Raw genomic sequence first — 24,501 nt, 5'->3', positions numbered from 1 at the left:
ATCTTTAGGGGCACCAAGAGAGGTTTGGATTATATTAACATTTTTTTTGGGATAATGTGTTTTTTTCAACCCTCAAAAGCTTTTTCCCTCGTGCAATCTTACCTCATTCTCTACACCATTTCACGTTCTATTTTTAAATTAAAATCTTGAATGAGGATTTGCATATTTGTTTTTTGATAAATAATGTGGTTTGAAAATATAGTCATGGCCTAGACTCTAAACTATGATTTATTTAAGACTTTAGACCCTTTGACGTGCATATAATATGTTTTTCAATTTTCAAATTGACAAGGACATGGTTTGTGTAGAATTTTACATTGGGGTCTCTATAATTTAGCCAACTCGTGAAATTTTGTATGATATTATTTTTATTTATATCGGTATTATAAGAATAAGTTTTGAAGAATTTGAAAATATTGGAATATGATTTAGACATATTATATGAATTTAAATAATTTATTGTAAAAATATTACTTATATAGTGATTGAAAACTCTTTCTTTATCGGCTATGAAACATTAAGATCCAATTTACCAACTAGACTCGACTCACTTGGGTTGGGTTGAGATTTTCTTAACTTGACCTTGTTGAATAAAAAAAAATCTCAATTCAATTTATGCACACCCTAATCGCATCAGTAAATTTTATAGACCAATATTTTGGATTTGATTTGATTGTTTATTTCTAGGATAGTTGTGTTAAAAAAGAAAAAAAAATTATTTTTCAGTTTGTGACTTTGTTCTATGTTAATGGGTATGTTTTGTTCAATTTTGTTGGAGTGATTTCGTTGGCTTTATGATTTTTTCTTTTTGTTTTGTGGGTATGGTCTCTGTTCATGAAGAATATTGTACCATTTCATGCAATACTTTGTTTCATTCTCTCCTCAAATTCTTGATGGTTGTTGTTTCTACTTTTATTGACTTTGGTCTTCCAATTTTGCCTTAGTATGGTGGGTTTTCAGATTATTTTTATTTATTTTTTGGATACTATTAAGGCCCTTCTTTTCCTTTTTTTACCAAGCCCAAGTACCATTGGGCCCATTGTTTTGTCTTTTCTTGAACCCATGTGGCCCAAGCCCTTATAAAAAATTATTTGAAAATTTGAAGGAACGTGGCTTGTACTTTGGAGGACGAAATAGTGTTTATTCTTAGTTTACCCATAGACCTAAAATGAGATTTTCCTTCAGATAAAGTTTCCTCCAAATTAGTTTAAAGGAATTTCTTCTTACCCATTATATGACAACTTATAAGAACAAAGTTTTCTCCAAATTGGCTTAAATGAATCTCCTCTAATTTATTCACGATTCATAATACTATACACATGTATTATTTAAACATATTACATGACTCATTAGTTAGGTCATGTGACTAAAAGTACAGGTGAATAGTTTTATAACTTTTTTTAATTATGAAACCATCTCTGTGTATTATTTAATCAAGACACATGACTCATTAAATAAGTCATGTAGAAAACCAAAAAAGTACACATGAACTAATTTATCAATCACCGCATAATGGGTTGGAAAAATTTTCTCTAAAAATGATTTTGGAGGGAAACTTCTTCCTATGCAAAGGGGGACTTGGAGCAGTTGCAAAACCTATAATATTTGATAAACCATCTCTAGAAATATACTATATTACATTAATTTTCAACCAATTTGCATCTAACCATGAAAAAGTTTGTCTATCATCATTTAATGCATATTGACATATCCCTTAAATTTAGTTAGTAACTTCAGGAGGGACTAAGCAGTGACGGCTCTAGAAATATTTTTCAGGGTAGTTATTAAGAAACTTAAATTATACAAAATTTAATGAAAATAGAACTTCATATATTGACCATAAAAAATAAAAATAAAAACACACACACACACATATACACACAAAGACATGAGTCTAAGAATTTCCTTTTTGAATTTTCTTATTTTGAAATCTTTGCATAATAGTCTCATTATCAATACTGCAAATTATATCTTTTTCAAAATTTTAGTTTCATGAAAATTTTCTTGGGCTTTTGCTACAACTCTTACTAAACAAATTAACACGGTTACATATTTTGAAAATTTAAATGTTAAATTGTATGTTCCTTATGTTCTTAAAACACATATTAAATTTCATGTCAATCAGAAGTTATTTACTATTTAGTCTTATTTTTATATGTATAATTTTGAACAACAAAAATTTAAAATTTAAAGATTTGAATGATTATATAGCTATTGATATTTGATTTTTCTGAAATTTTGCAAGTTTGGAGAATTTAAGAAAAAAAGTGCAATCAAATGGTGGATTTATCAAAATTCACATTCAATAAAAAAGATTGAGTGGAGTTGTAATCTTAATCTACAACCAAGTTTATTGCTAAATATTGTCCAAAATATAATTATGTTGAGCCTAAAAAAATTTAGGACGGTCCCAAATATTTTTTAAGAATAAAAAATTATAAATTTTTTAAAATTTACATAAAATAATTATTTTTTTTTTCAAAGTCAGGTGTTCCTATGACCAACCTGCACTCTACATAGAGCCACCAGTGGGACTAAGGGTAGTTTGCCACCTTACTCAAATTGACGTCAAACCAAACTATTGCAGCTTCCCATCAATCCAACTACTCAATATTACGAGTAGTCAACCTCATGAAAATCCAACAACCAAAACCTATCCTCACAGCCTAAAAATGGATCTTATTAGACTTTCTCTTGAACCTCTATAAAGTCATGACAAATACAAGCATTAATCAAGTTTTACCTACCTTCATCTAGTCACATTTATTCTCTCAACCCAAAGCAAGTAATTGTTAGATCATTATTTTAAGTAATTGATTTAATTTTAAGGACTTGGTTTAGGTCCAGTGCACTGGTCAGATAGTGACACGTGTCTAAAAATTGACATATGTTATTATCTTAACAGGTCCAATACTACTGAATACTGGACCTAAACCTAATCTTTATTTTAAAGCACTAAATTTAAAAGAAGGTTTACTTTGCATTTTTTGTGGCAGCACGAGTATAGCCTCTTTTCTCTTCTTTATCACCTCTTTCTAAATTGTCCCATGTTTTTAATGATGAAAGTATTTGTGATATCAAGAAAATTTATTGTTAACCATTTATTTGTGAATAGTTGTCTTTATGTGTGGATCCCTTTAAGGCACACCACTAGACACACAAACAAAACTGACCAGTGTTGGTGTGAGTAGTGAATCCAGGTTCAAAGACCAAGCCCATTCATATGGCACGACTTGGAAAGGTAGCAATGCAAGTTGGGTTTTTCTTTTCTTTTTCCTTGTCACTTTTGCATTTTTTTTTTTTTTTTGGGACTTGTTGGTATGGAAATGGATGCTACAAAGGAGGTTTACTATTTATTGTCATCAAACAAGAGATTAATGGTTCAAATCCTGCATACATAAAAAAATCAAATAGTATCTTAGCTTGATAATAAATAAAAATTATCATGAAGTGAATACCGTAACTCATAGATGTGCGTGTATAAGAGGTCTATTGGCCATTCATTTTGTTCACTGTGTGCATGGTGTTTTGCTGTGGAGGTGTATTGTGTAGGTAAAAATGGTGGTTTAGACAAGTCTGGATAGTGCTGTAATTGAGTTGGGACTTTCGTGTCACTAATGAATAAAAATATATGACAGGTTGTTGAGGTAGACACTCGACAGCGTTGAGGAAGGAGAGACATGATGGAGAAAGATGAAAGTAGAGAAAAAAAAAATTGAATAAAACGAAAAATGTCAGTTAAGCTATGAGGATGAAGCATGCATTTGCTGCTGCTTAATTGCTGATGGTTTTTTTTTTTTTGGTAGCATGCGCTTGCTGCTCGTAAAGACAAAATTATTTTATTTAAAACTTTTTAAAAGGTAGGATTATTTAAATTTTGTAGTTATAAAATTATTCTTAAAAGGATCAATGATGTTATCAATGATGTTATTAAGAGTACAACTTGTAATTCAAAGGTTTGCCCCAAGGCAATGATACCTCCATCCAGGTGAGCTGAATATTTTAAATAATTTGTTACTTTATGTGGCCTACTAATGTGAGGTGTATGTTAATTCTGTCAATGAGACAGAAAGAACAAAATTAGAAGTCTGGAACATAGTTTAAAAAATAAAATAAAAATAAAAAAAAATCAGAAACTAAATTTATACTTACAGCCTTATGTCATTGGTTGGTGTTCCTTGAGGATTCGAATCTCTTTTATTTGTTCAGTACCATAAGAATTATAAAATACTTATAAAAAATATAAATAAAAACACTAAACCCTGTCCCACCCCATTTATATAACTAGTATCCTATGAGCCATGACACCAAACTATGATGGTTTAGCATTAATTAAACTAATTCCAACCAGCACTACTTTGTCTCAACCCAAAAAATACAAATTAAGACACTGTTGGTGATGTGGGGGAAATTACATTATTGATTACTGTATGATGCGCAAAACATGCAAATCCGCCAGTACCATAAGGAATGCCAAAACCAACAACTGTTCTAAAATTTTGTTCTTTTTCCTAAATTGATTTGTACAAATTGTATGGTTGTTGGTGACCATGACCTTTGTTTTTTTTTTTATTTGCACTTTCAGGACCACCAGCTAAGGAATCTTAGAGATGCACAAGTTCAAATTCTCTTTTGAGCTCTCAGATCATGAGGGCTATGCAGTTTTTTGCTTCAACTTCAAGATTAAAAGGTCATTATAACTATGGTAGCAGTTGCTACAAGCCTAATCAAGTAATCATTGATATTTGCTAAAAGTCTTGTTGCTCAACTGGTTAACACCTCTTGATATGTCTGTGATATTTTAGAGTCTTATATCTAATCCTTTCTTTCTCCATAGCTCTTATTAGTCTTATATTATTATACTCTATTGTGGTTGCACACTGATCTGGATCACAGGTTCAGGTACTCTGCAGTAGCAAGACTCGTAATTCAATATGTAACCATTCAAGACTGACACAGAATACATACCCTTTTCATGTTGGGTGTCACAATGGGGACCTGAAAAAATGGATCATTTTAGGAGTTGAGAAATGGTAATCACTCACATTGGGAATCGATGATTGTATTTGGGCCATTGTGGGAGGTAAAGTCATTGATTCCTCAAGGCACTAGGCAATAAAGTGGTTACCAATTACCATAGAACTAGTGATGTTCTAAGATTAGTGTGGGCTTCCTATTATATCATATATGGGCAACATGAGTGATCTTTGCTGCTCACACAAAATGATATTGATGAGAAACCATTTGGTGAGGATGGTGATACTTCACAATTCACATCATGAATTTCTGAGAAAGCTATGAAGTCATTATCACATTATTTACTTTATCTATCTGCTCTACTTCTGATTCAAAGTGAGGGACTGAGATGCATTTTGGAGCCCACAAATTTCTTCTAAACCGTTCTATTATCCTTAAAGCATGTCACTGACAATTATACCTACTAATATGGTTAAGGTTTATAAAACTTTAATCATTCTTAAAAAATTATTTCAACCACCAATTCCCACTCCTTTCCAAATAGTGTTATTGAAGTTGTTCTCTCATGTTAAATTCTGGTAATTTGCTACAGAAAATAAATTTCACCCACACAGCCTAACATAAAAAACAAAGAGTCCAATGAAAATCACCGAGTACAAAAGGTTTGTGTAATGTAACTTATAAATATATTTTAAAAGTTTTATAGCAATCACACCAGGCTCAATAGTGTTTTAGCCAAATTAATTAATAAAAACAGCCTCACATTTTCTATTTTGGCCAACCCATTTTTTAATGGGAAAGATTTTGCTGCATACTTATATGCAACAATTACTACATAGAGAGGTATGTGACAGCAAAAAGAAAGGGGCATGATCATGTGCATTAAGTGGACCTTAGACACTTGTCTTTTTCTTTTTGCTGCTACATACAGCAATTACTGCATTCAACTACACAAGTATACTACAAAACCTTTTCATTGTTTAATATAAATATACACTAGCCTCAGTACTCTACCTCTAATTCATTTAAATATTTTTTTTATCTCTCCAAATGGTAATAAAATATATATATATTTATTTATATATATAAATGGTAAATCTTGAGGATATATTCTTTCATAAAGGTGTTATGATAAGTGACCCCTCTCTTTCTTCCTTTTTTTGGTCTGGTTGTCTGTAAAAGGTCTCATACTCAAGAGTACTTTTGGGAAAATTAGAGGAGGATATATATAGAATAAATGGGTAGCCAACAAGCCATATGCAAAGGAGGGCCAAAATTAACACCCATATTATTCGTATATGGCAGCCTTTTATCAGTTTATCTATGGCCATGCAACAATAAAAGGAGTGTCAGAAAGTTCAAAAAAAATTATAGAAGGCTTATGAAGAAGAAGCTTCAGGAAAAAATATATATATATATATATAAACCGCGACTCCGAGAGACATGACATGAGATGACTACCCTGTTTTTCAACAAAACACAACATGAAATGAAAGAAGTCATACAAGATTATTGAGATGTGCAAGCCAGCAAAACAACAATGAAAAGGTATATTTAGGGTTGCCTTCACTTGTAGGGAAGGTAAAAACTAAAAAAGATAAGACTTTTCAAAGGCAAAAGAAAGGGTATGAAAAAGAATTTCAAAGACGGAAAGAAAAGATGCTCTCAAATTGGGGAAGACAAATCCCCATCAAAGCAGTTGATCAAGCAATTCCAATATAGCTATTGGATGTTTTAAGATTCTAGATGCATGGAATTCAACTTCATGATAAGTAAAATTTGGTGGGGACGAGAAATATATGAAAGATAGAATCTATTTGACTGTTTGGGTTAAGTTATGTGAATCCAAACTCTACATGGATGAATGGGTTTGAGACAGCCAAACTTTCAATTAATTAATCTTACCCTATCAACAAAATATTTAAATAAGGATGGAGACTTATATGCATAAAACAAACTCTCTTTTTGTTCTTTTTGCTTGGAAATCACTTAATACGGAAGAAAGTGCCCAATAAAATTAAATTGTTTGCTTGGAAAGCATGCAAGGAAATTCTTGCTATAAACAGAAACCTAGAAAAGAATGGGAAGAATCATAGAAAAAGTTTGTGACATGTGCAAGAAAGCAAATGAAAGCATAGCTCATACTCTGGTGGAAAGTGCAAATGTGAATATATATCAAAGGTGTGGAATATTGCTTTCCCAATAATTCAAATTATTAACAGGGTACAATGACATGGGAAATGGAGGATCAAAATTCTATGACTACATTGGAGTTGTTTCTCTCATCATGGCATGACAAATTAGGGGTGGAGCTAGGATTTTTTGCTTGGGGGGCCAAATTTTGGTATTAATATATTAGTTTTAAGTCAAGATAAACTATCATACACATGCTTAAATGTACATACACAAATATAAACATTAATATTTTGATACTAGAGTAAGTCATAATTTATAAATATATTATACATAAAATTAACAACTTTCAAATATATATATTCGCAAGATAATTTTTTAGAGGAACTTATCATATTTTAAACTCTAATGAGTATACAAAAACTGTCTAGTTTGATATTAAACATGTACAAAAAAACCAATTAGAGGAAACAAAAACTACCTTATCTATATAACTATTAGACCAATTGACAAATTCTATTGGTTTTTAAGAGCATTATTGGACTAACTCAAATATTTGGGGGCCAACTTCTATTTTTGTAACTAAATATTTAAAGTTTTAATACTTATACATAATATAAAGTTTTTGTAGCTACATAGTTCCCTCCCCCCCAAAGCCATGCTATAGCTCTGCCCCTGTGACAAATATGGAACCAAAGGAACACAAAACTTAATGAAGGTAATGTGAAGGATTACTTGTAAGGTTTAGTGAGTAAGGGCAGAGTTGAGTGATGATTACTTGCAATTTTTTGGTTAAGCAAGACACGCTCAATTCATATATAGAACATGTGTATGGATAGAAAATAGGCTATCTAGCCTATTTTATAAGCACATATCTTAGGATGTAAAACGGCCATATCAATGAAAACCAATTATTTTATGGGAAAAAAAAAAAGGAACAACTTTGATGCAATGAAGAATATAATAAGGATTAGAGAGAGAAAGTTGTCTCCACGTTGCTAAACTCCAATTGGATAATTGGCTTCCCAGTTGGGCCAAAAAAAATCCCCTGTTAGATTTAATTCTTTTTTTCTTTTTAAAATTTATAAACCAATTAGATTTATATCATAATGGCCATAGTCACCACCCCGGCCAACACACCCAAAATTGGACCTTGATCCGATAACTCGAAAAATATAGGCATGAAAAGGAGTTTTTAAACCTATAAAATAAACGTGTCAATCTACACTCCACCCGTTAGAATAACGGGTAAGCTTAATCCTAGTTTTTGTTCCACTTATTGTGGTTGTGTGTTTTTATTTTTATTTTTTTACCTGACCATGTGTAAACTTATTTCACACTTTCACTTACTATTTTTTTAAATTTTGTTTATTTTTTTAGTTCTTTTCATCCTATAAACATACAAATTATTACATATAAATTATTTCTTCACGAAGCCTAAGACTTGAAAGTTTTAATTTAATATAAAAACGTTATAGGGTGTACGCTTAAGAATTTATGTAATATAAAGTTTTTATTATTTTTCTGACATATAAAAATATAGTAGTCATATCATGTTAATCCAACCCTAATAAGATTCATAATTAAAAACCAAAACAACCCGATTTTGACACCAACCCGATTAAGCCAGAGCCTATCAAAATCCGTCTTGTTCCAAAGTTCAAACTGGAAAACCAGACACGGACAGTTTGCCAGTTGCCACGCAGTTAAAGCAAAGAAGAGAGAGTGAGAAACACACATCTGGACCATTTTTTTGCCAGCAGCAAGATTCACACGTGTACCAAACCGGAAAAAAAAAAAAAAAGTTTACTATTATGTAATTTGAACCAAACAAAAACAACACAACAAACAAAAAACAAAACCCAAAAAAAGAAAAAGAAAAAAGAAAAAAGAAACAGATAATTTGTATATTTGTTTTGTAATTTTGTTTTTGTTTTACCAGGCAACAAAAAACACACATGGGGAACAACAACAACGGCCGGTCCTTCCTCTGCTTCTTCGTCTTCTTTTCGTTTTTTGTCTGAGAACCAAAAATCCATTACTACCCATCAAAAAGCTCCTCTCTCTCTCTCTCTCTCTCTCTCTCTCTCTTTGATTTGATATTCTTGCTCTGCTTCTTGTGCTTGCTATTATCTGATAAAGAAACAATTTTGCAAGGAAGAAATTGTGAACATCTATATCTTATTCGATTAAGTGATTGAAGAATAGTTCAGACAAAGTTGAAGAAGGAGATCTTTGTCTATCTTTGAATCTATGGAACAGCTTATCAGCTTTATTATTCGGCCACCCAGGTAACCATACCAACCACCTCCAAAGCTCTCTTTTTTCTGTTCTTTTAGTTAAAATTGTAGATGGGTTTTGGCTTATGATCCATTTGCTTGCTGAGAAAACATGGGAAAGTAATAGAATTAAATAAAATTTTGATTTTGGGCATCTGGGTCTGGGACTCTAGGATTATCAACCCTTCAACTTGATTCAAGTATTTGAAATTGGCTCAGTATGATTGAAATTTCTTTTTACCCCCTTTTTATTTGCTTATTCTGTATTTGTGGGTGAGGAAAAGAAGCAAAACATAGAGTGCAGCAGTCAAAGTTCTGAGTTTGTTTCATTTTGTTAAGATTTTGGTGTGCATGAGGGTAGTGAACTGTATTAGGTATCACTTTTTTTATTTGTTAGACGTGTAAGAAACCTGAGATCTTTGAAAGTTAGTTTCTATGATATTCTTTCCTTTGTTTAGAATATGTCATAAATTTTTAAATGACAGCCAGTTGATCTGCTCAACTTTGAATTTCTATTTTAGAATCTTTAGATTTTAGTTCTGATTTATTTGTATGAGTTACATTAGGAATCAGATTTCACCTGCTGATAAAATTGTGAGGTTCACATGGCTGTTCTTTGTAATCGTAATTCAAAACTGATTAATTTATAAGCTATTATCTGATTTAATTTAATTATGAGACTGAGCTTTAAAGTGAAGCAATTGTTAATGTTAGAAACTGGTTCCTGAACCTCCATGTTTCAAGTTGTAGGTAGATTATCATGTATAAAATCCAAAAGACCCTCTGAGCTTTAAATATGTTGTATCCTTTGTCCTGCATCTAAGAGGAGATGGAGATAATTTTTAAAACTAAGAATGATCATGGTTTTGGAAAAGAATCTTAGGCTTTTGCAATAGGCTTTTGCAATAAGCTTTTGGGGAAAACGGAAACCTTTTGGGCTACGTACACAAAGGAACACATTTCCAACTGTGGGATACTCAAAAGAAGCACAACTTAGGCAGAAGACTGCATCTATCATGATTATAAGAACACGTATGAGGGTTATATTGAGAAAACTAAGATTGTAAATATTCAAACTTAACTTCTGTTACCTTAGTCAGTTCTTTGTCATTTTGGGTTTAAAGTTTTAAACTTGCTTTCAAGTAATTGAAATGGTTATGAGAATCTCGATTTTTGGGCTGCAGAGCTGAATACGATCCACAAAATGATTTATTAGATCAAGAGTTCATGCTGAAAGGGAAATGGTTTCAGAGGAAAGATATTGAGGTAAAGACCCATGGTTACTCTACCTTTTAATCTTTGAAGGTGCACAACCCTAGACACCAGTAAATTCAAACTTGCTCATATTAAGAGAAATTACCATTGATGCCCATAAAATTCAAACTTTTTCAAAATATATACTTGTATAATAGTATCATGTCTGCTTATAACTTTGTTAGGTTTGCTTATGTATAGACTTTCAAGAAGTTTTGCACACATTCAAAATACAGATAATTTTTATGAAATGATATTGCTTATCAAATTTTTATTTATTTTGTTAAAATTTTTATGAAATAATATCACTTGATAAATTCTTTTGTGCTCTAAAAGGATACCAATCAATCCTCACTATATTTTCAACCTACATCAACATGTCAGTCACTTTATTCAAGAAAATAGTTCTTTTGGTGGTATCAAGGTGTGTATTTTATGTTTCATTGTTTGGAGGAAGAAACAGATAGGGCCTGTTGTCCTCCTCTATTAAGGGCTACCCATGAGGGCTACATGATTAAACTCCATGCTAATTATACTTGCTATTACATCCTATCACAACCTAATTGTAAACCTGTATTTATTTCTAATTCTAGAATTTTCTCTTGACTACTTTTATCCTGCACATCCTTTATATATTTTTGAAATTTCCAAGTGGTTGTTGGCTTTCGTTTAAGGGCTTCCAAATTTTACAGGTTAAAAACAGTCGGGGAGATGTTCTTCAGTGTAGTCATTACACACCTATTGTTAGTCCTGAAGGAAAGCCTCTGCCCTGTGTGATATACTGCCATGGGAACAGGTGAATCTGTGACTGGAGGGTTCTCATTCTATTCTAGATTCTACAGTTGTTCTTGTTGACATTTCAGACTTAAATGAATGCTAACTTTTATTACAATTTAAAAGAAAACTATTAATGGTTTGCACCTCATTTGCGGAAATGGAATTGGTAGCAATGGACAAAATCGATCTTTAAATGGCATAAGTTTTCGCTAAAACGTTGGGGGTTCTCAACTGTTATGTGCATCAGTTTTATAAGTTGTTTCTTTGTTTGAACTTCTTATTAGTTATAATTAAAGAATATTGTTAGAATTATGGTTAAGTGATTAAATTCTCTATTTCCTAAAGTTTATGCTTTTGGGACAATCGGTAATTTAATATGGTATCATAGCATGAGATCTTGAGTTCGATCTTTGTTTTTTATTCTATCTCCCATTTAATATCATATGAATCAACATGCAGTGATATGTTTATAACAAATATAATATCTCCTTTGAGAACATGGAGAAGACGTTGGATGAGTTAAAGGTTTTATGTCAGTGTAGCCTTTTTGAGTGGTCTCATTGCTGGGGCTTTACTGATTCTTCGTCTCTTTTAGAGTTTATGTTTTCCCTTAGATTATCTTTCTTCATCTCTTACTGTTCATCATCATGAACATCTTGTACTATTCATTTTTTTCTCATTAATATTAGTTCTTTGATTACCTATAAAAAAAAATAAAAATAAAAATAATATCACAATCAACAGCTTGTGATATTCACTATATCTGATAGGGAGGGCTCTAGCAGGGTCTTAGTGAAAAGACCCTATTAGAAGCTCCTGCACATGCCACTCATGTTTCAATAGAACAACAGCTTACATTCCTTTGAATCATCTGTACAGAACCACTGGCACAGAAATATGATTAATGCTTTGTATGTGATGAACACCTATCACCTAAAAGCTTTCTTTCTGCAACCTAATCTGTGCAGCTTTTGTGCGTTCTGTTCTTGGAACCACTGGATGACCAATCAAATTTGGACTTTATAGCTATGTTTTCATCTCTTTGGATGCAGGTCTTTAAGTCTTTTCCTGTAGTCATTTACATGATGTTCTACACTGTTTCAATAATTTCTCTTCATTGACTCGCAGCATATTTTCTTCACAGTGGGTGCAGGGCCGATGCTAGTGAGGCTGCTATAATTTTGTTGCCTTCAAACATTACAGTTTTCACTCTTGATTTCTCTGGATCTGGACTGTCTGGAGGAGAGCACGTCACCCTGGGGTGGAACGAAGTAAGTGGCTAGAAAACTAATTTGATGGAAATCAAACAGATAATAAGGCTGACTACAAAGCAACCTAAAAAATCAACCCCCCCCCCCCCCCCAAAAAAAAGGCGCCCACCAAGTGGGGTTGCTTTTGGGAAATTAGACGTTTCTCTCCTGTTCATTAAAATTTAAGAAGTTAACAATTTAACTGGAGATAATTTAATATTTAGAAACACTTGCCAATGAGCTCTAGCTTAAATGGCATCTTCTCTCCCTGTAAGAGCAAGGTGGATGATGAGTCGTGGGTACCAAACCCACTGGCTGCTTGTGTAACTCACCAATTAAATAAATAAATAAATTAAAAGCACCACCTGAAGATATTCATAATGACCTCTCATGCATTTGGAATATGGCAGCAACCAATAAATAATATGCAGAAATATTAATTCCAGGTTTGCGTAAAGAGTCTTTTCAATATTCAGCAGTGCTTAAATAGTCCCCTAAATACATCAAACGTGGAAAGAAAATAAACTAATAATGAGATTACATCATATATGAAAATAAAATTCAAATAGGAAGCAAATCTTTCTAATAGCATCAATCTGTGTCAAGCAGAACAATCACGATGAATGAGATCAAACAAAATCAATTAGCTTTAATGGTTCAAATTTGGTCTCCGCACCAACTCTCTCTGGGTGAGAGAAACTTGATCCTGTCAAGTACAGCTCATGGTGGCACTAGATGGGTCACAGATCTTGGATTGAGTGGGGTCTAGAGAGGGCTTGAGTGTAGCTCAAATTTGTTGAAGGTTTTTAAAATTTAAAAAAAAAAATTATATATATACACATATACATGTTGGCCGGTTAGGTTAGAAGCTTGGGTTTTTTTAAGGCTTTGTGGGGTTTCTTCAAGATCGAGTGGTGGTGAATTAAGTTTTAAAGAAATCTGGAACCTGGTTGAGGGTTTGGCAATGGCGAGTGGAGCAGCCTGATGATGTTTTGGCAGTAGCATGGTGCACATGGAACAGAGGAGACAACAGCGGCACATTGGAATTAAGAAAGTTCAATTGCCAGTGCATGGTGGGCTCACAAGTGATGTTTGAAGCTGTCAATGAATGGTGATTGGAAGCATGGTCACAAGGCCCCAAGTTTGATGGATCTGCCAGTTGACGTGGAGCTTGAGATTGACTATGGGACCTGCTAAGGGACTCAGCACTCAGCAGGGACAATGGGGTTGCTCTAGGTCATTTTTAGCTGAAGGGATTATTGGATTTGATTTCACAGTGGCTAGTTTTTGTTTGGGTGTTCAATGCGCTAGGATAAAAGGAAGGCAAGGGTGACAGGGGTTTGTCTTGAGGCTCTTTATGGTTGTCATAGGTGGCTTGTTTCGGTGTTTGGTTTGGTTTGAATCAACACCAAGAGATGAAATTAGACTAATAGAGCCTAGGTTTCAGCACTTGTAGTTACGTGGAATCAACACCACGCATGGGATAAATATAGTAATCCAAGAATCAGTAACTAGGCTTGTTTGCGATTAGCATCAAGAGCACTAAAAGAAAAATTCCTATGCAATAAATAAAATAAAATAAAATCTTAACTAGAGTATACTAATCTTAGCTAATATTCTTGGTTATATATTTAATGACCATATCCTTTCTACTTTTACCCACATTATCTTAGGCCACCTTTTATTTATTTAGCCACTTTTATCATGATTAAGTACATTGGTGCATCTTTTGGACTTTATTACACGTGGCCAATTTCTAGAATGACTTTCTCTTTTCTTCAATCAGTGCCACCCAACTCTTAAACGCATGTACTCATTCATACTCTCTCTCTTTATAAATGCACTGAATATCAAAATAAGTGGTCTTATTTACTATATTTTTGTGTATGCACTAGATCACCATTCTTCATCATAAAATTGCCTTCTGACATTGTTGACTGTTTTTCAGAAGGACGATCTAAGGGCTGTGGTTGATTATTTGAGGGCAGATGGAAATGTCTCTTTGATAGGCTTGTGGGGACGTTCAATGGGTGCTGTTACTAGGTTTCCTCCATTCACTTTCTGTCTTCCCTTAATCTTGCATACAAAATTAGAACATAGAACATCTCTTTACTTTTTCTTTTTTTCTTTTTTTTTTTTATTAGTAACTAGTAAGACAATTGATCATCTCTCAGTGAAATAAGAGGATCAATTGTTTCCAATGCTAAAATGTATTTTATTTATTTTTGGATAAGTTCCAATGCCTTTAGAAAATTTGAAGATGTTAAGTTTTATTTGAAGCCTTAGATATGAATTGCAAAGAACCTTGGAGTCTTAACATTGTATCCGCATGAATGTGAGATTTTGAGAAAGCATTCAAGAATGGGATTTTTTATCATTACTTCATAAATATGAAGAAGTGGAAACCTTGGTGGTTCAACTGAAGATGTATTTGACTAGATCATTGTTTTCATGTCAGTTGTATTGGGCTCTAGTGATACTTTATTCAGTTATTGTAGGTTTCATAGATTACCTCTCATTTTGACTGTAATATACATTTTTTTTTTGGTAATTCACTAGATTACCTTACGTATACACCTTGTATAAATAAGGTAGTTTCTTTATCAATAAATTTCATTATGTGTAAAAAAAAGATGATATTTTGAGATGATTCTAACTTGATAGGTTGTCTTTTGCTTATTTGCTTAAGTGAAAACATAATCAATGGTTTCAGATTTCCCTAAAGAAATGTTGAATCTATTATTTAGCGTCCAAGGTGGGACAGATTTTCTCCTAATTAATTTCTCCCCCTATTCCACATAATACCAACAAGTGGTACTTGAAGTAACATTCTTCTTCTAATTCTCCAACATGAGCTGTCCTTTTATATATAGTCTTTGCCCTAAATGCCAAAAGGCAAAATTGCAGAATCATGTTGTCCATGAAGCCTAAGGTTCAGAAAATTTCACCATTGGACCTTCTCTATCCAACCATAAAGTAACTATTTTTTGTAAAGGAACAAACTTTCGGGCACAAATCTCTATCATTCATTAGGCATATGGATTATTTGGCAATGATGCTACCATGATAATATAAAGACATCGTTAATGCTGCTCATATGGCTTTCATGAGGAATAATTTTGTTGTTGCAATTTGAGTAATTTCAACATTCTAATTGTTTGGAGGATACTAGCTTATATGAAACCATTGATACTGGATGTTGCAACTCTGAGATTGATCAATATTCTGTATGGCTCTGTCAAGCAGAAATTAAAATAACGTCATGATGTATCTTGGGTAGTTTATATTATTTCCACCAAGTTGTTGAAGTTTCCTTGGATACAATGCATTTACTCACTTACAAGCATGATCTTAGAAACCGAGTAACCATTGGAAGAATTAGCTTGTGTGTTGCTGTAGTGTACCATCATGGTCAAATGATCAATATTATCTATTGTTCATCAGGCAGATTTTTTTCATATAAAAAAAAAGGTAATGTTGCTAGCATTCCCAAGTATTATTTATGGGTTTTTAGCTTGAGTACTTTTGCTCTGTAGCTTAGGTGGTTCTGGTTATTTATAAGCCATTGACAATGTAGTTTATTTTTTCTCCCACAGCCTAATGTATGGAGCTGAGGATCCTTCAATTGCTGGAATGGTTCTTGATAGTCCCTTCTCTGATTTGGTTGACTTGATGATGGAACTGGTGGATACCTACAAAATACGTCTACCCAAGTTCACCGTAAGTAAATTCATTCAAATGAAACTCTTAGATACTCATATTATGAGGCACAGACTTATTTTTGTGAGAAACCCAATTCTCTACTTGGTTTGGGGCAAGTGTAAAGAGTTTTCTTAAAAAAAAAACATGAAGACAGAAAAGTTCGTCAAAAAAATTAGATGTTAGGATATAAAGGTGCAAATATACTGTTAAATTTAGCAAGTCTGAATTTTTTGAAATAGGGAAATGTACTACTAAATTCAGAAAAATTATTAACAAATAGTGAACATAATTTCCTTTAAACTCCTTGCAATATGATCTTTTCATAACTTGTTAGCTTTCCCTCAGATTTTTTGAAATGTCCTATTGAATTCAGCTTTGACTATTAACATATTTGTTAAATGAAACCGTAAGTTTCTGAGATCTACATACTCATTAAAAAAAAGTTTCTGAGATCAACATTTATAATTATATTTTATTATTTGGATTTAAATTCTAAATTTGCTTCAGATAGCCACTGAAAAACATATTGGGTTTTTTAAGACACACGGGCCACAGCTAAATCTTGTTCTTGTCTGGCAGATTTCTATATTTGCTATTTTCCTCATCTCTAAAAGGTCCATATATGTGTTCACCCTTAATTGTACAATTTCTTTGACCATTCGGATTTATTTTTGCTTGAGGCCCAATTGCATAAATCTTTTTATGGTCTCTTGTCACCTGTACTTTACCTTTTTTCTATTTCTAAGGACTTTTATAACTTTTACTTATCCTCTTTGCCAATTCTAGGTGAAACTCGCAATTCAATACATGCGAAGAGCTATCCAGAAGAAGGCAAAGTTTGACATAACGGAACTGAACACCATTAAGGTTTTATCGTATCAATGATTTTTTTCCTTGTTGGGTTGTATTCTTTCAAATCATTGTATCTTTTTTAAGCTAATAATGTACAATAAGTTTCTTCTGGATATATATGGATAGATGTTGTTGTCCACCCATTTTGATCGTTTCCCATCTTAGTAAAAGACAACTTATTTATGTTAAAGATATGGGTTTTGTAGACCCATGTGCTTGGAGAACAAACATACTAACCTTGGGTTAATCAATGGTTAGTTTAGGTTTCTCTAGTATGTAAACCCTACTTTGGGTTCTGTAATGCAATTGAGAATTCAATAAGATGTAACCACTAGGGCTTTATCCCATGGACATAAGCTCTTAGGCGGAGCCATGTAACCCTTGTGTGTTCTCTCTTTCTCTTAATCACTTCTGCTCTCTCTATAATTGATCTACAATATTTTTCTCAACTTAAAACAATTTTTTTTTTCATTTCTACAAAATATTACTCGTCAAAATGGAAACAATATGATTCAATTCAGGTTTATGATACATACCAAGTTGACTGAATCAAATTGTAGAACCTGTTAGAATTTTGACAATGTAAGCTTTTGGGAGAGTCGGTAATTTATCATGGTATCAAAGTAGGAGGTCTTGAGTTTGATTCATGTCTCCACTCTGCTCCCATTTAAAATGTTAAAAAAAAAAAAACAAACAAAAAAATCCTACGTGTTGAGCCTTACTTATTAAGGGGAGTTTAGTTTCACACATGATGGGTGTTAGAATTATGGCTAAGTGATAAAATTCACCATTTCCTAATAACTATAGCTTTTGGGAGAATTGGTAATTATTAGAACTAATTCATTTAGTATGTTACTAAATAAATTGTGTTGTATTTATTATACGACCAACTTGACTAAATAGCTTTATCTCAAATAGCAGATCCTGCCCTTGTAAGAGTGAATTTCTGGAATGAGGTAGTGGGTTCAAGACACATGAGCACAAGTGTAATTTACCAATAAGGGGAAGAAAAAAAGAATAGGAGGTTTCAAATTTTTTTAAAACATCCTCATTTAGCCAAATCTGACTATACAGAAATTAGTGACTTGATAAGGAGTGGTTATTTGTTTGCTTTCAATGCCACCAGACCCTTCTACATTCTGGTGAGAAGTGTGCACTTTTTTCCCTTGGAGGCCATAGGATGTACATAGGCAAGTAATATCAGGCATAAGCAGTGTGTATATGTGCTGGCCACTGGGTATCACCAATGTTACCAGATGACAAGAAACTTGTTTATGCATGATAACCTTCTAGAACCTGTCCACACATGTTCTCAGTTTACTTTCCAAATCTTTCAGTTTGTACATATGAGCTTTGACAAGAGTAATAGATGAAAAATTTAAGAGACTGGGAGTCCAGAAAATGAGAATGGATTAGTGTCTCTTTGGTTTGTCTCAGACCAACTCTTGGACTGTACCTGCTATTGCTCTCATGGCTGTGTAACTAATTTATTTTCATAATGCATTGAGAGTCAATTGGTGTGACTTGATGAAGTGCTAAGAGGCAGTCACCATTGTTTCATGGTCCTGTGCTAGTGTTTCAACAGGTTGCCAGGGCTTTATGGGCATGCATGAATGTTGTCACTGGGGAGGGAATTAATTCTAGTAGGGAATGCAAAGTATTTATGAAACATTTGAAAGATGAAGTTTATATATATTCATGATGTTAAAGAAATAGAAGCATACCCATTTCAGTGTTTATTTCTTGATGTTTACTCTCATTGACAAAAGTGTTCCACTATTTTTTTTCACAGGTGGCAAAGTCTAGCTTCGTTCCAGTTTTAGTAGGACATGCCATTGATGATGATTTCATACGCCCCCATCACTCAGATCGTATATTTGAAGTTTATATGGTAATTATTGCTCATATATACACCTAATTTTGAATAATTTGTACAAAGTTATGCAATCATGCACCATATTTAAGCTAATTATGGTTTGCACTAAAAGCAAAAGTTTTAGTGCTAAAGTTTAAATTATTTGTATAAATCATGCGCGCATGCATCATTATCTTCATTCTGCTTCTCATCTGGTGTTTCCATTTTTTTCTGGAATAAGAGAAGAAAAAGAAAAAGAAAAAGACCCTTGGAAGGTCCAACTTTAAGCCCCCCTCCCCCCAAAGAGAGAGAGAGAGAGAACTTTATGGATTAATACCTGACTTTTTGTCTTGATCAACTAGAAAGACCCTTGGACACTGTTGGATTGAGCTCATTGATTAATGATTTCACATTTAAATTTTATCAATTGTTGCTGCTACCATATCTGCAAGAATTTCCTCGTGCAAGAGTGCCTTTAGATCTCCTACCCCTGGTTTTCATCGTTCTATTCACTGCATATGCTCTACTTTTATTTTCTATAATTTTCTTAATCAAGTGATGCCTGTTGATCATCTTTTCGGTATGTTGGTGTCTGCAGTCTGCCATTCCATGCATTGAATGTTATGTAGGGCTTGTCTTTTAATGCATGCTTTTTGCAGGGGGACAAAAACATTATCAAATTTGAGGGAGATCATAATTCTCCACGCCCTCAATTCTACTTTGATTCTATAAATATATTTTTCCACAATGTTTTGCAACCTCCAGAGGATGAAGCAGGGGGAACCTTTTTTGACCCTATGGATGATTACTTCGGTAAGGTAAATTGAACACCAATACATCTGGCTGAAGCTTTCAATTTTATTCAAACTGCCAATTTGCATATTCACAACCCTTTGCAATGGTTGACTGTGATACCTTCAGGGTAGTTGGAGAAATGTGCGTGAAGCTTACAAGCATGAATCTTCGCTTGCATCAAAAGGCATGACTCAAGTGTCTCATTTTATTTACTTCCCAAACTATGATCTCTTCCAGGATCTTTATTTCATCTACCGTTCATTTTTCTCTTTCTCATTGATTGCTTATTAGTTGCAGAACCGGCAACAAGCAGCACATCAGATTCCATTAAACTACTCCGACCTAAAAGACCTATGAGTAGGACAGAGGTTAGTAATTGGTTGATTTTCTTTTGGTGCTTAGATGTCTAAATTACACACAACACAAAAGGTTGGCCACACATACCACTCTGTCCAAACCAATTTGATCAAAGTTCACACATTTTAAGAGTAGTGTATGATGGACGCCTAGTTTGCGTGGAACAATTTTCATTAGCCCTGACACCCAACTCTCTCTCTCTCTCTCTCTCTCTCTCTCTCTCTCTCTCCACACGCGCGCACACACACACACACACATGCACACACAGAGGAAATCAAGAGGAAAAGGGTAAGGTAAGAGTTCAAATCATGTAAAATTTCTCCCAATTGCATGGCTAAGTAGTAGTTTAGGAATGAGGTTTAGTTCTTTTTCTTTTTTCTCTCTTAACAGGGTGTCGGGTTTTTGAGATTGTCTTGCCTAACCCCAAAATATATGGCACTTTTGATGCTTCCACCTTATTGACTTGAAGTTTGTTTTATTTCTTTGTGGCATGTTTATTCATTGTTTCTTTTACTTTGCTCAGGTTCCTTCTAGTTTCCCGTCTAAAGATGATCAATCTGAAGATGAGGTAACTTCTTTACATTTTCTCTTACTCAACCATCTCATAGGTCTTAAGTTTTCTTCCTTTGATTTTATCCCATGATATTTATAATGGATATAGAGCCATACACATGTATGGGACACCCTTAACCAATAATTTGCTACTTAATAAAACTAACAGACAAAGTGTTCGTCATCATAGCTCAAATTTTGTTACATGCTGGCAAGTCAATAAGCTGCTAATTTACAATTTACATGGTACCTAACTAACCCTTGCATGGCGTAAAAGAAAAAAGAAAGGACAAATTGGTAGAAAAGGAATTATAAAACAAATGCAAATCAAAATAAAAGATACTCAATAGTCATGCTCTGCTGCAGGATTTAACGAATGATGACGATCATAGCTCAACATCTTCTAAAATGATTAGCTTTGAATTATCAAATGGCCATCCTATTGGCCCCCATGTTCCAACTACTTCGGATGATGATCAGTATGTAGAATATCCGCTTGATGACTTTACAGGTTTTCCATGCAATGCAGAGGAGGAAGAAAGGGTAAGTCAAATTATTGGCTTTCCATCATCTACGAAAAAAAAAATGTTCATCTCCGTCCAATGAACTTGTTGCTTTGAATTGACCTTTGACTTGCCTACCATTTTCAGATGTTCATGGAAGCAGTGATTGAATCATTAAAAGACTTGGAAATGAGACGTCCCCAAGCAGGAGAACCACCTAGTGTTAGCTCTAGTTCTGTAAAACCTGTACATAAAGATGACCAGGAGGCTTCTCCTACAGGGCGTTGTGATCCCTTAAAGACAGAATCCACTTCCACTTCAGTTGAGCATTGTGAACCTTCAAAAGCAGAATCCAACAACACTTCAGTGATCAATGCCAAAAATTTGGCATCTGAGCATCCATCTCCTGATATAGGTTTGGGACCTGCATCTGATGCTACTTCATCTTGCATGGAAACTGCAAGCACAGGGACTTCTGCTCATAGTGATACTTCAGCAAGCATACAGAGCTCCACAGATGCTGACATGTCAGCCAATACAATAGCCACATTAACTGTTGAACGTAACCCAGCGAGCCATATTATGGATGGTTTGATGCGTCGTTGGGATCTCAACTTTTTCCGAAACAGTCACAATCGATGAGATGAAAAGATGCTCATTTTAATGGACATTCTGATGGTGTAGTATTGTCTTGTACCTTAGCATTAGGGATTGTATTTTGTAAATTGTTTCCAAGAAAAGAAAAAGGGGAAAAGGAAAGACAGAGAAAGGGAAAAAAAAAAGTTGTGAATGTGTGTAAGAAGGCTAGCATATTTCCTTCTGATTTATCTACAAGGCTCTACATTGACTACTGAAAAACAGAAGAAATTATTGTTTGTTACTTAAATGTAAGAATTGTCTGTCAATACCAATCAAAAACAAATAACACTTTTGGTAATCTATGGAATGATATTTGTGCTTGATTTTTTTTTTTCTTCCTAGACCTGTGAATGTTATCTTTGTAGAGAGACAATAAATGATGGTTTGTGACTTCAATGTAAGAATTATCTACCAATTGAAAAAAAATCGACACTTGATAATCTATGTGAATATCTACCAATTGAAAACTATTTTTGTAAATGCTCTATCATTGCCAGCCTTCTTTGTTACTCAGATGGTAAAAATGTTTTGGATAACCTTCCTGAGGTTGTTAAACTTACCCTTGGAAGGGGCTTATGTATGTTTTGCTTTTTCTTTTTGCGAATAAAGAGAGACTAGCGGGCTAGAACATTTGGCAAGCCCATTGGCACGTCTAGGAATCCAATTAACTGACAAGGAAGGTGCTAAGCTTGCTTAGACTTTGATCTCTGACAAAGATGTGCCAAACAATATGCTAATAACCTTTTATTATATTAATATTTTGAATTTTTTACCTTTGGAATATCAGTAAGTCCAGTACAATTTTTTTCCCGTAAGTGTGATAGAAGGGAAGCCTTAGTGTAAGGATGAGTGTCTTTCACAAAAAATGAAAGGTCACAAGTTCAAGTTTGAGAATCAACCTTTCCAATAAATTGGGAGTAAGGTTACCTACCATGATCTTTCTTGGACCCTGCAAAAGTGGGAGTTTTGTGGTTTGGGTATAACCTTCTTTTATGGATATTATTTGATGTATATATGTTTTTAAAGACTATTGGTTATGATTAGTACATAATAAAAATGGTCTTAATAGTGAGCTCATATGAAAATGATATTACTTCAATTGCAATGTATTGTCTTAGTAAGTTGTGAAAAAGGTCATAATGGTTTTTTTGTTCTCTCATTACTTGTAGACTATATGACACTAGTGGCATACCCAAGCGATGTGTGAGAATATATAATTATTTTAATATATAGTATAATGTATAATTTATTCTCTAAATTTTATTGTAGATAATTTGTTCTTCCTAAAAATTGAACAATCTCTAACTCTCTATTTTTAATAATATATAATTTAATAATTTTTTATTGACATTATTCTTTTTTGAAGTGATCTATATTCTTCTAACTATTTTTATTATGCATTCTATTTTTCTAATTATTTTGGTACAATTAAAATTTTTAAATTTCGAATTATTATTCAAAATTTTTCTTAAGGAGATTATCATGATAATGAGAACCTATCATAGAATTACAATTGATATTACTCAAATAATTGATAGTATTCTCAACCCAAACATGTATTTTCTCATTCTTAAGTAAGTACATAGAAATGGACCGAATTGGACCAAGTAGATCAAATAGACCAGATTGGATTGAAGTGGACTGAATGGATCAAAATAGACTAAATGGACTGAAAAGACCAAATTGGTCTGAAGTAGCCAGAAGTAGACCTAAAAGACCATCTTGGACCAAAAATAGACAAAAATGGACCATATTGGATAGAATGGGACCAAACTAGACTGAAGTGGAACAAATGGACCAAATGAACTGAAGTGGACAGAAATGGATCGAAGTGGACCAAATGAACTAAAGTGGCTCAAAGTGGACTGAATTGGACTAAAGTGAACCCAAATAGGCCGAATGCCAAACAGTAGTTAGCAAACATAACTCAAAAAATTAATAATAATTATAATAATAAAGTTAAGTAAAATCATAATCTATGATAAGTAATGTATTCCAATGTAATGGAAAAAGTTTTTTTGTTGAAGTAACACCTATCAGATTTGTTAGCACATTAATATCTTTAACTAAATTATCATACATGTGTTTCTAATTCTATGTGCGTGTTGAATGTTTTATTCAATTTGAATTCAGTACCATTTACTATTTAGAGAAAGTTGGTACACCACAAAAAAAAAACATATAAGAAAAATCACTTGCGTGTAATATTTTATACAAAAAGGAAAAAGGAATGGGGTAAAGAGTTGATAAAAATGATATATGGTTCTCTAAGTAGCGGAACTAGACCCTTCAACTTGGCTTTGAATACTACATACAAATATAAATACAGTAGTGGAATGATTTTTTTTTCAAGTGATTATAAACTAAAAATAAATAAATGGTGTTTCCACCTAAGGTGTTTATATTACATATATTTTCAATTTTAAGTTACATTTAGGTTCAAGAATGTATAAAGTTATGGTAGTGAAAGGTGATAGCCATATCATGATTGATAAGTTATCATTAGTTTTGAGAATTAGTAAAGACATAATGCATTATTGCATACATTAATTTATATACAAATTTTTTTTTAATAA

The 24,501-nt window shown here is 33.1% G+C and overlaps 1 protein-coding gene across 1 annotated transcript; it reads left to right on the top strand.

Annotated features, from left to right (window-relative positions):
- The first annotated feature begins 8,884 nt into the window (after positions 1-8,884).
- LOC142624475 (uncharacterized) lies at positions 8,885-22,257 on the top strand. Its single transcript, XM_075798046.1, has 14 exons — positions 8,885-9,401; positions 10,574-10,655; positions 11,336-11,439; positions 12,565-12,691; positions 14,619-14,713; positions 16,267-16,390; positions 17,159-17,239; positions 19,017-19,115; positions 19,739-19,897; positions 20,001-20,058; positions 20,172-20,242; positions 20,755-20,799; positions 21,150-21,326; positions 21,434-22,257. Exons 1-14 carry the CDS (start codon positions 9,364-9,366, stop codon positions 21,926-21,928), a joined length of 1,755 nt encoding a protein of 584 aa, XP_075654161.1. The 5' UTR covers positions 8,885-9,363; the 3' UTR covers positions 21,929-22,257.
- Positions 22,258-24,501: the final 2,244 nt, after the last annotated feature.

The sequence above is a fragment of the Castanea sativa genome, chromosome 2 (assembly GCF_040712315.1).
Source record: "Castanea sativa cultivar Marrone di Chiusa Pesio chromosome 2, ASM4071231v1".
Classification (NCBI taxonomy): Eukaryota; Viridiplantae; Streptophyta; class Magnoliopsida; order Fagales; family Fagaceae; genus Castanea; species Castanea sativa.
This window is presented reverse-complemented; position numbering and strand designations above follow the sequence as displayed.

Bases quoted from the DNA above. Each gene is read 5' to 3' on its own strand.
- LOC142624475 (XM_075798046.1), top strand. From the start codon at position 9,364: ATGGAACAGCTTATCAGCTTTATTATTCGGCCACCCAG. The intron at 12,692-14,618 runs GTAAGTGGCTAG...ACTGTTTTTCAG, and splicing joins TCACCCTGGGGTGGAACGAA to AAGGACGATCTAAGGGCTGT. The intron at 19,898-20,000 runs GTAAATTGAACA...TGATACCTTCAG, and splicing joins TGGATGATTACTTCGGTAAG to GGTAGTTGGAGAAATGTGCG.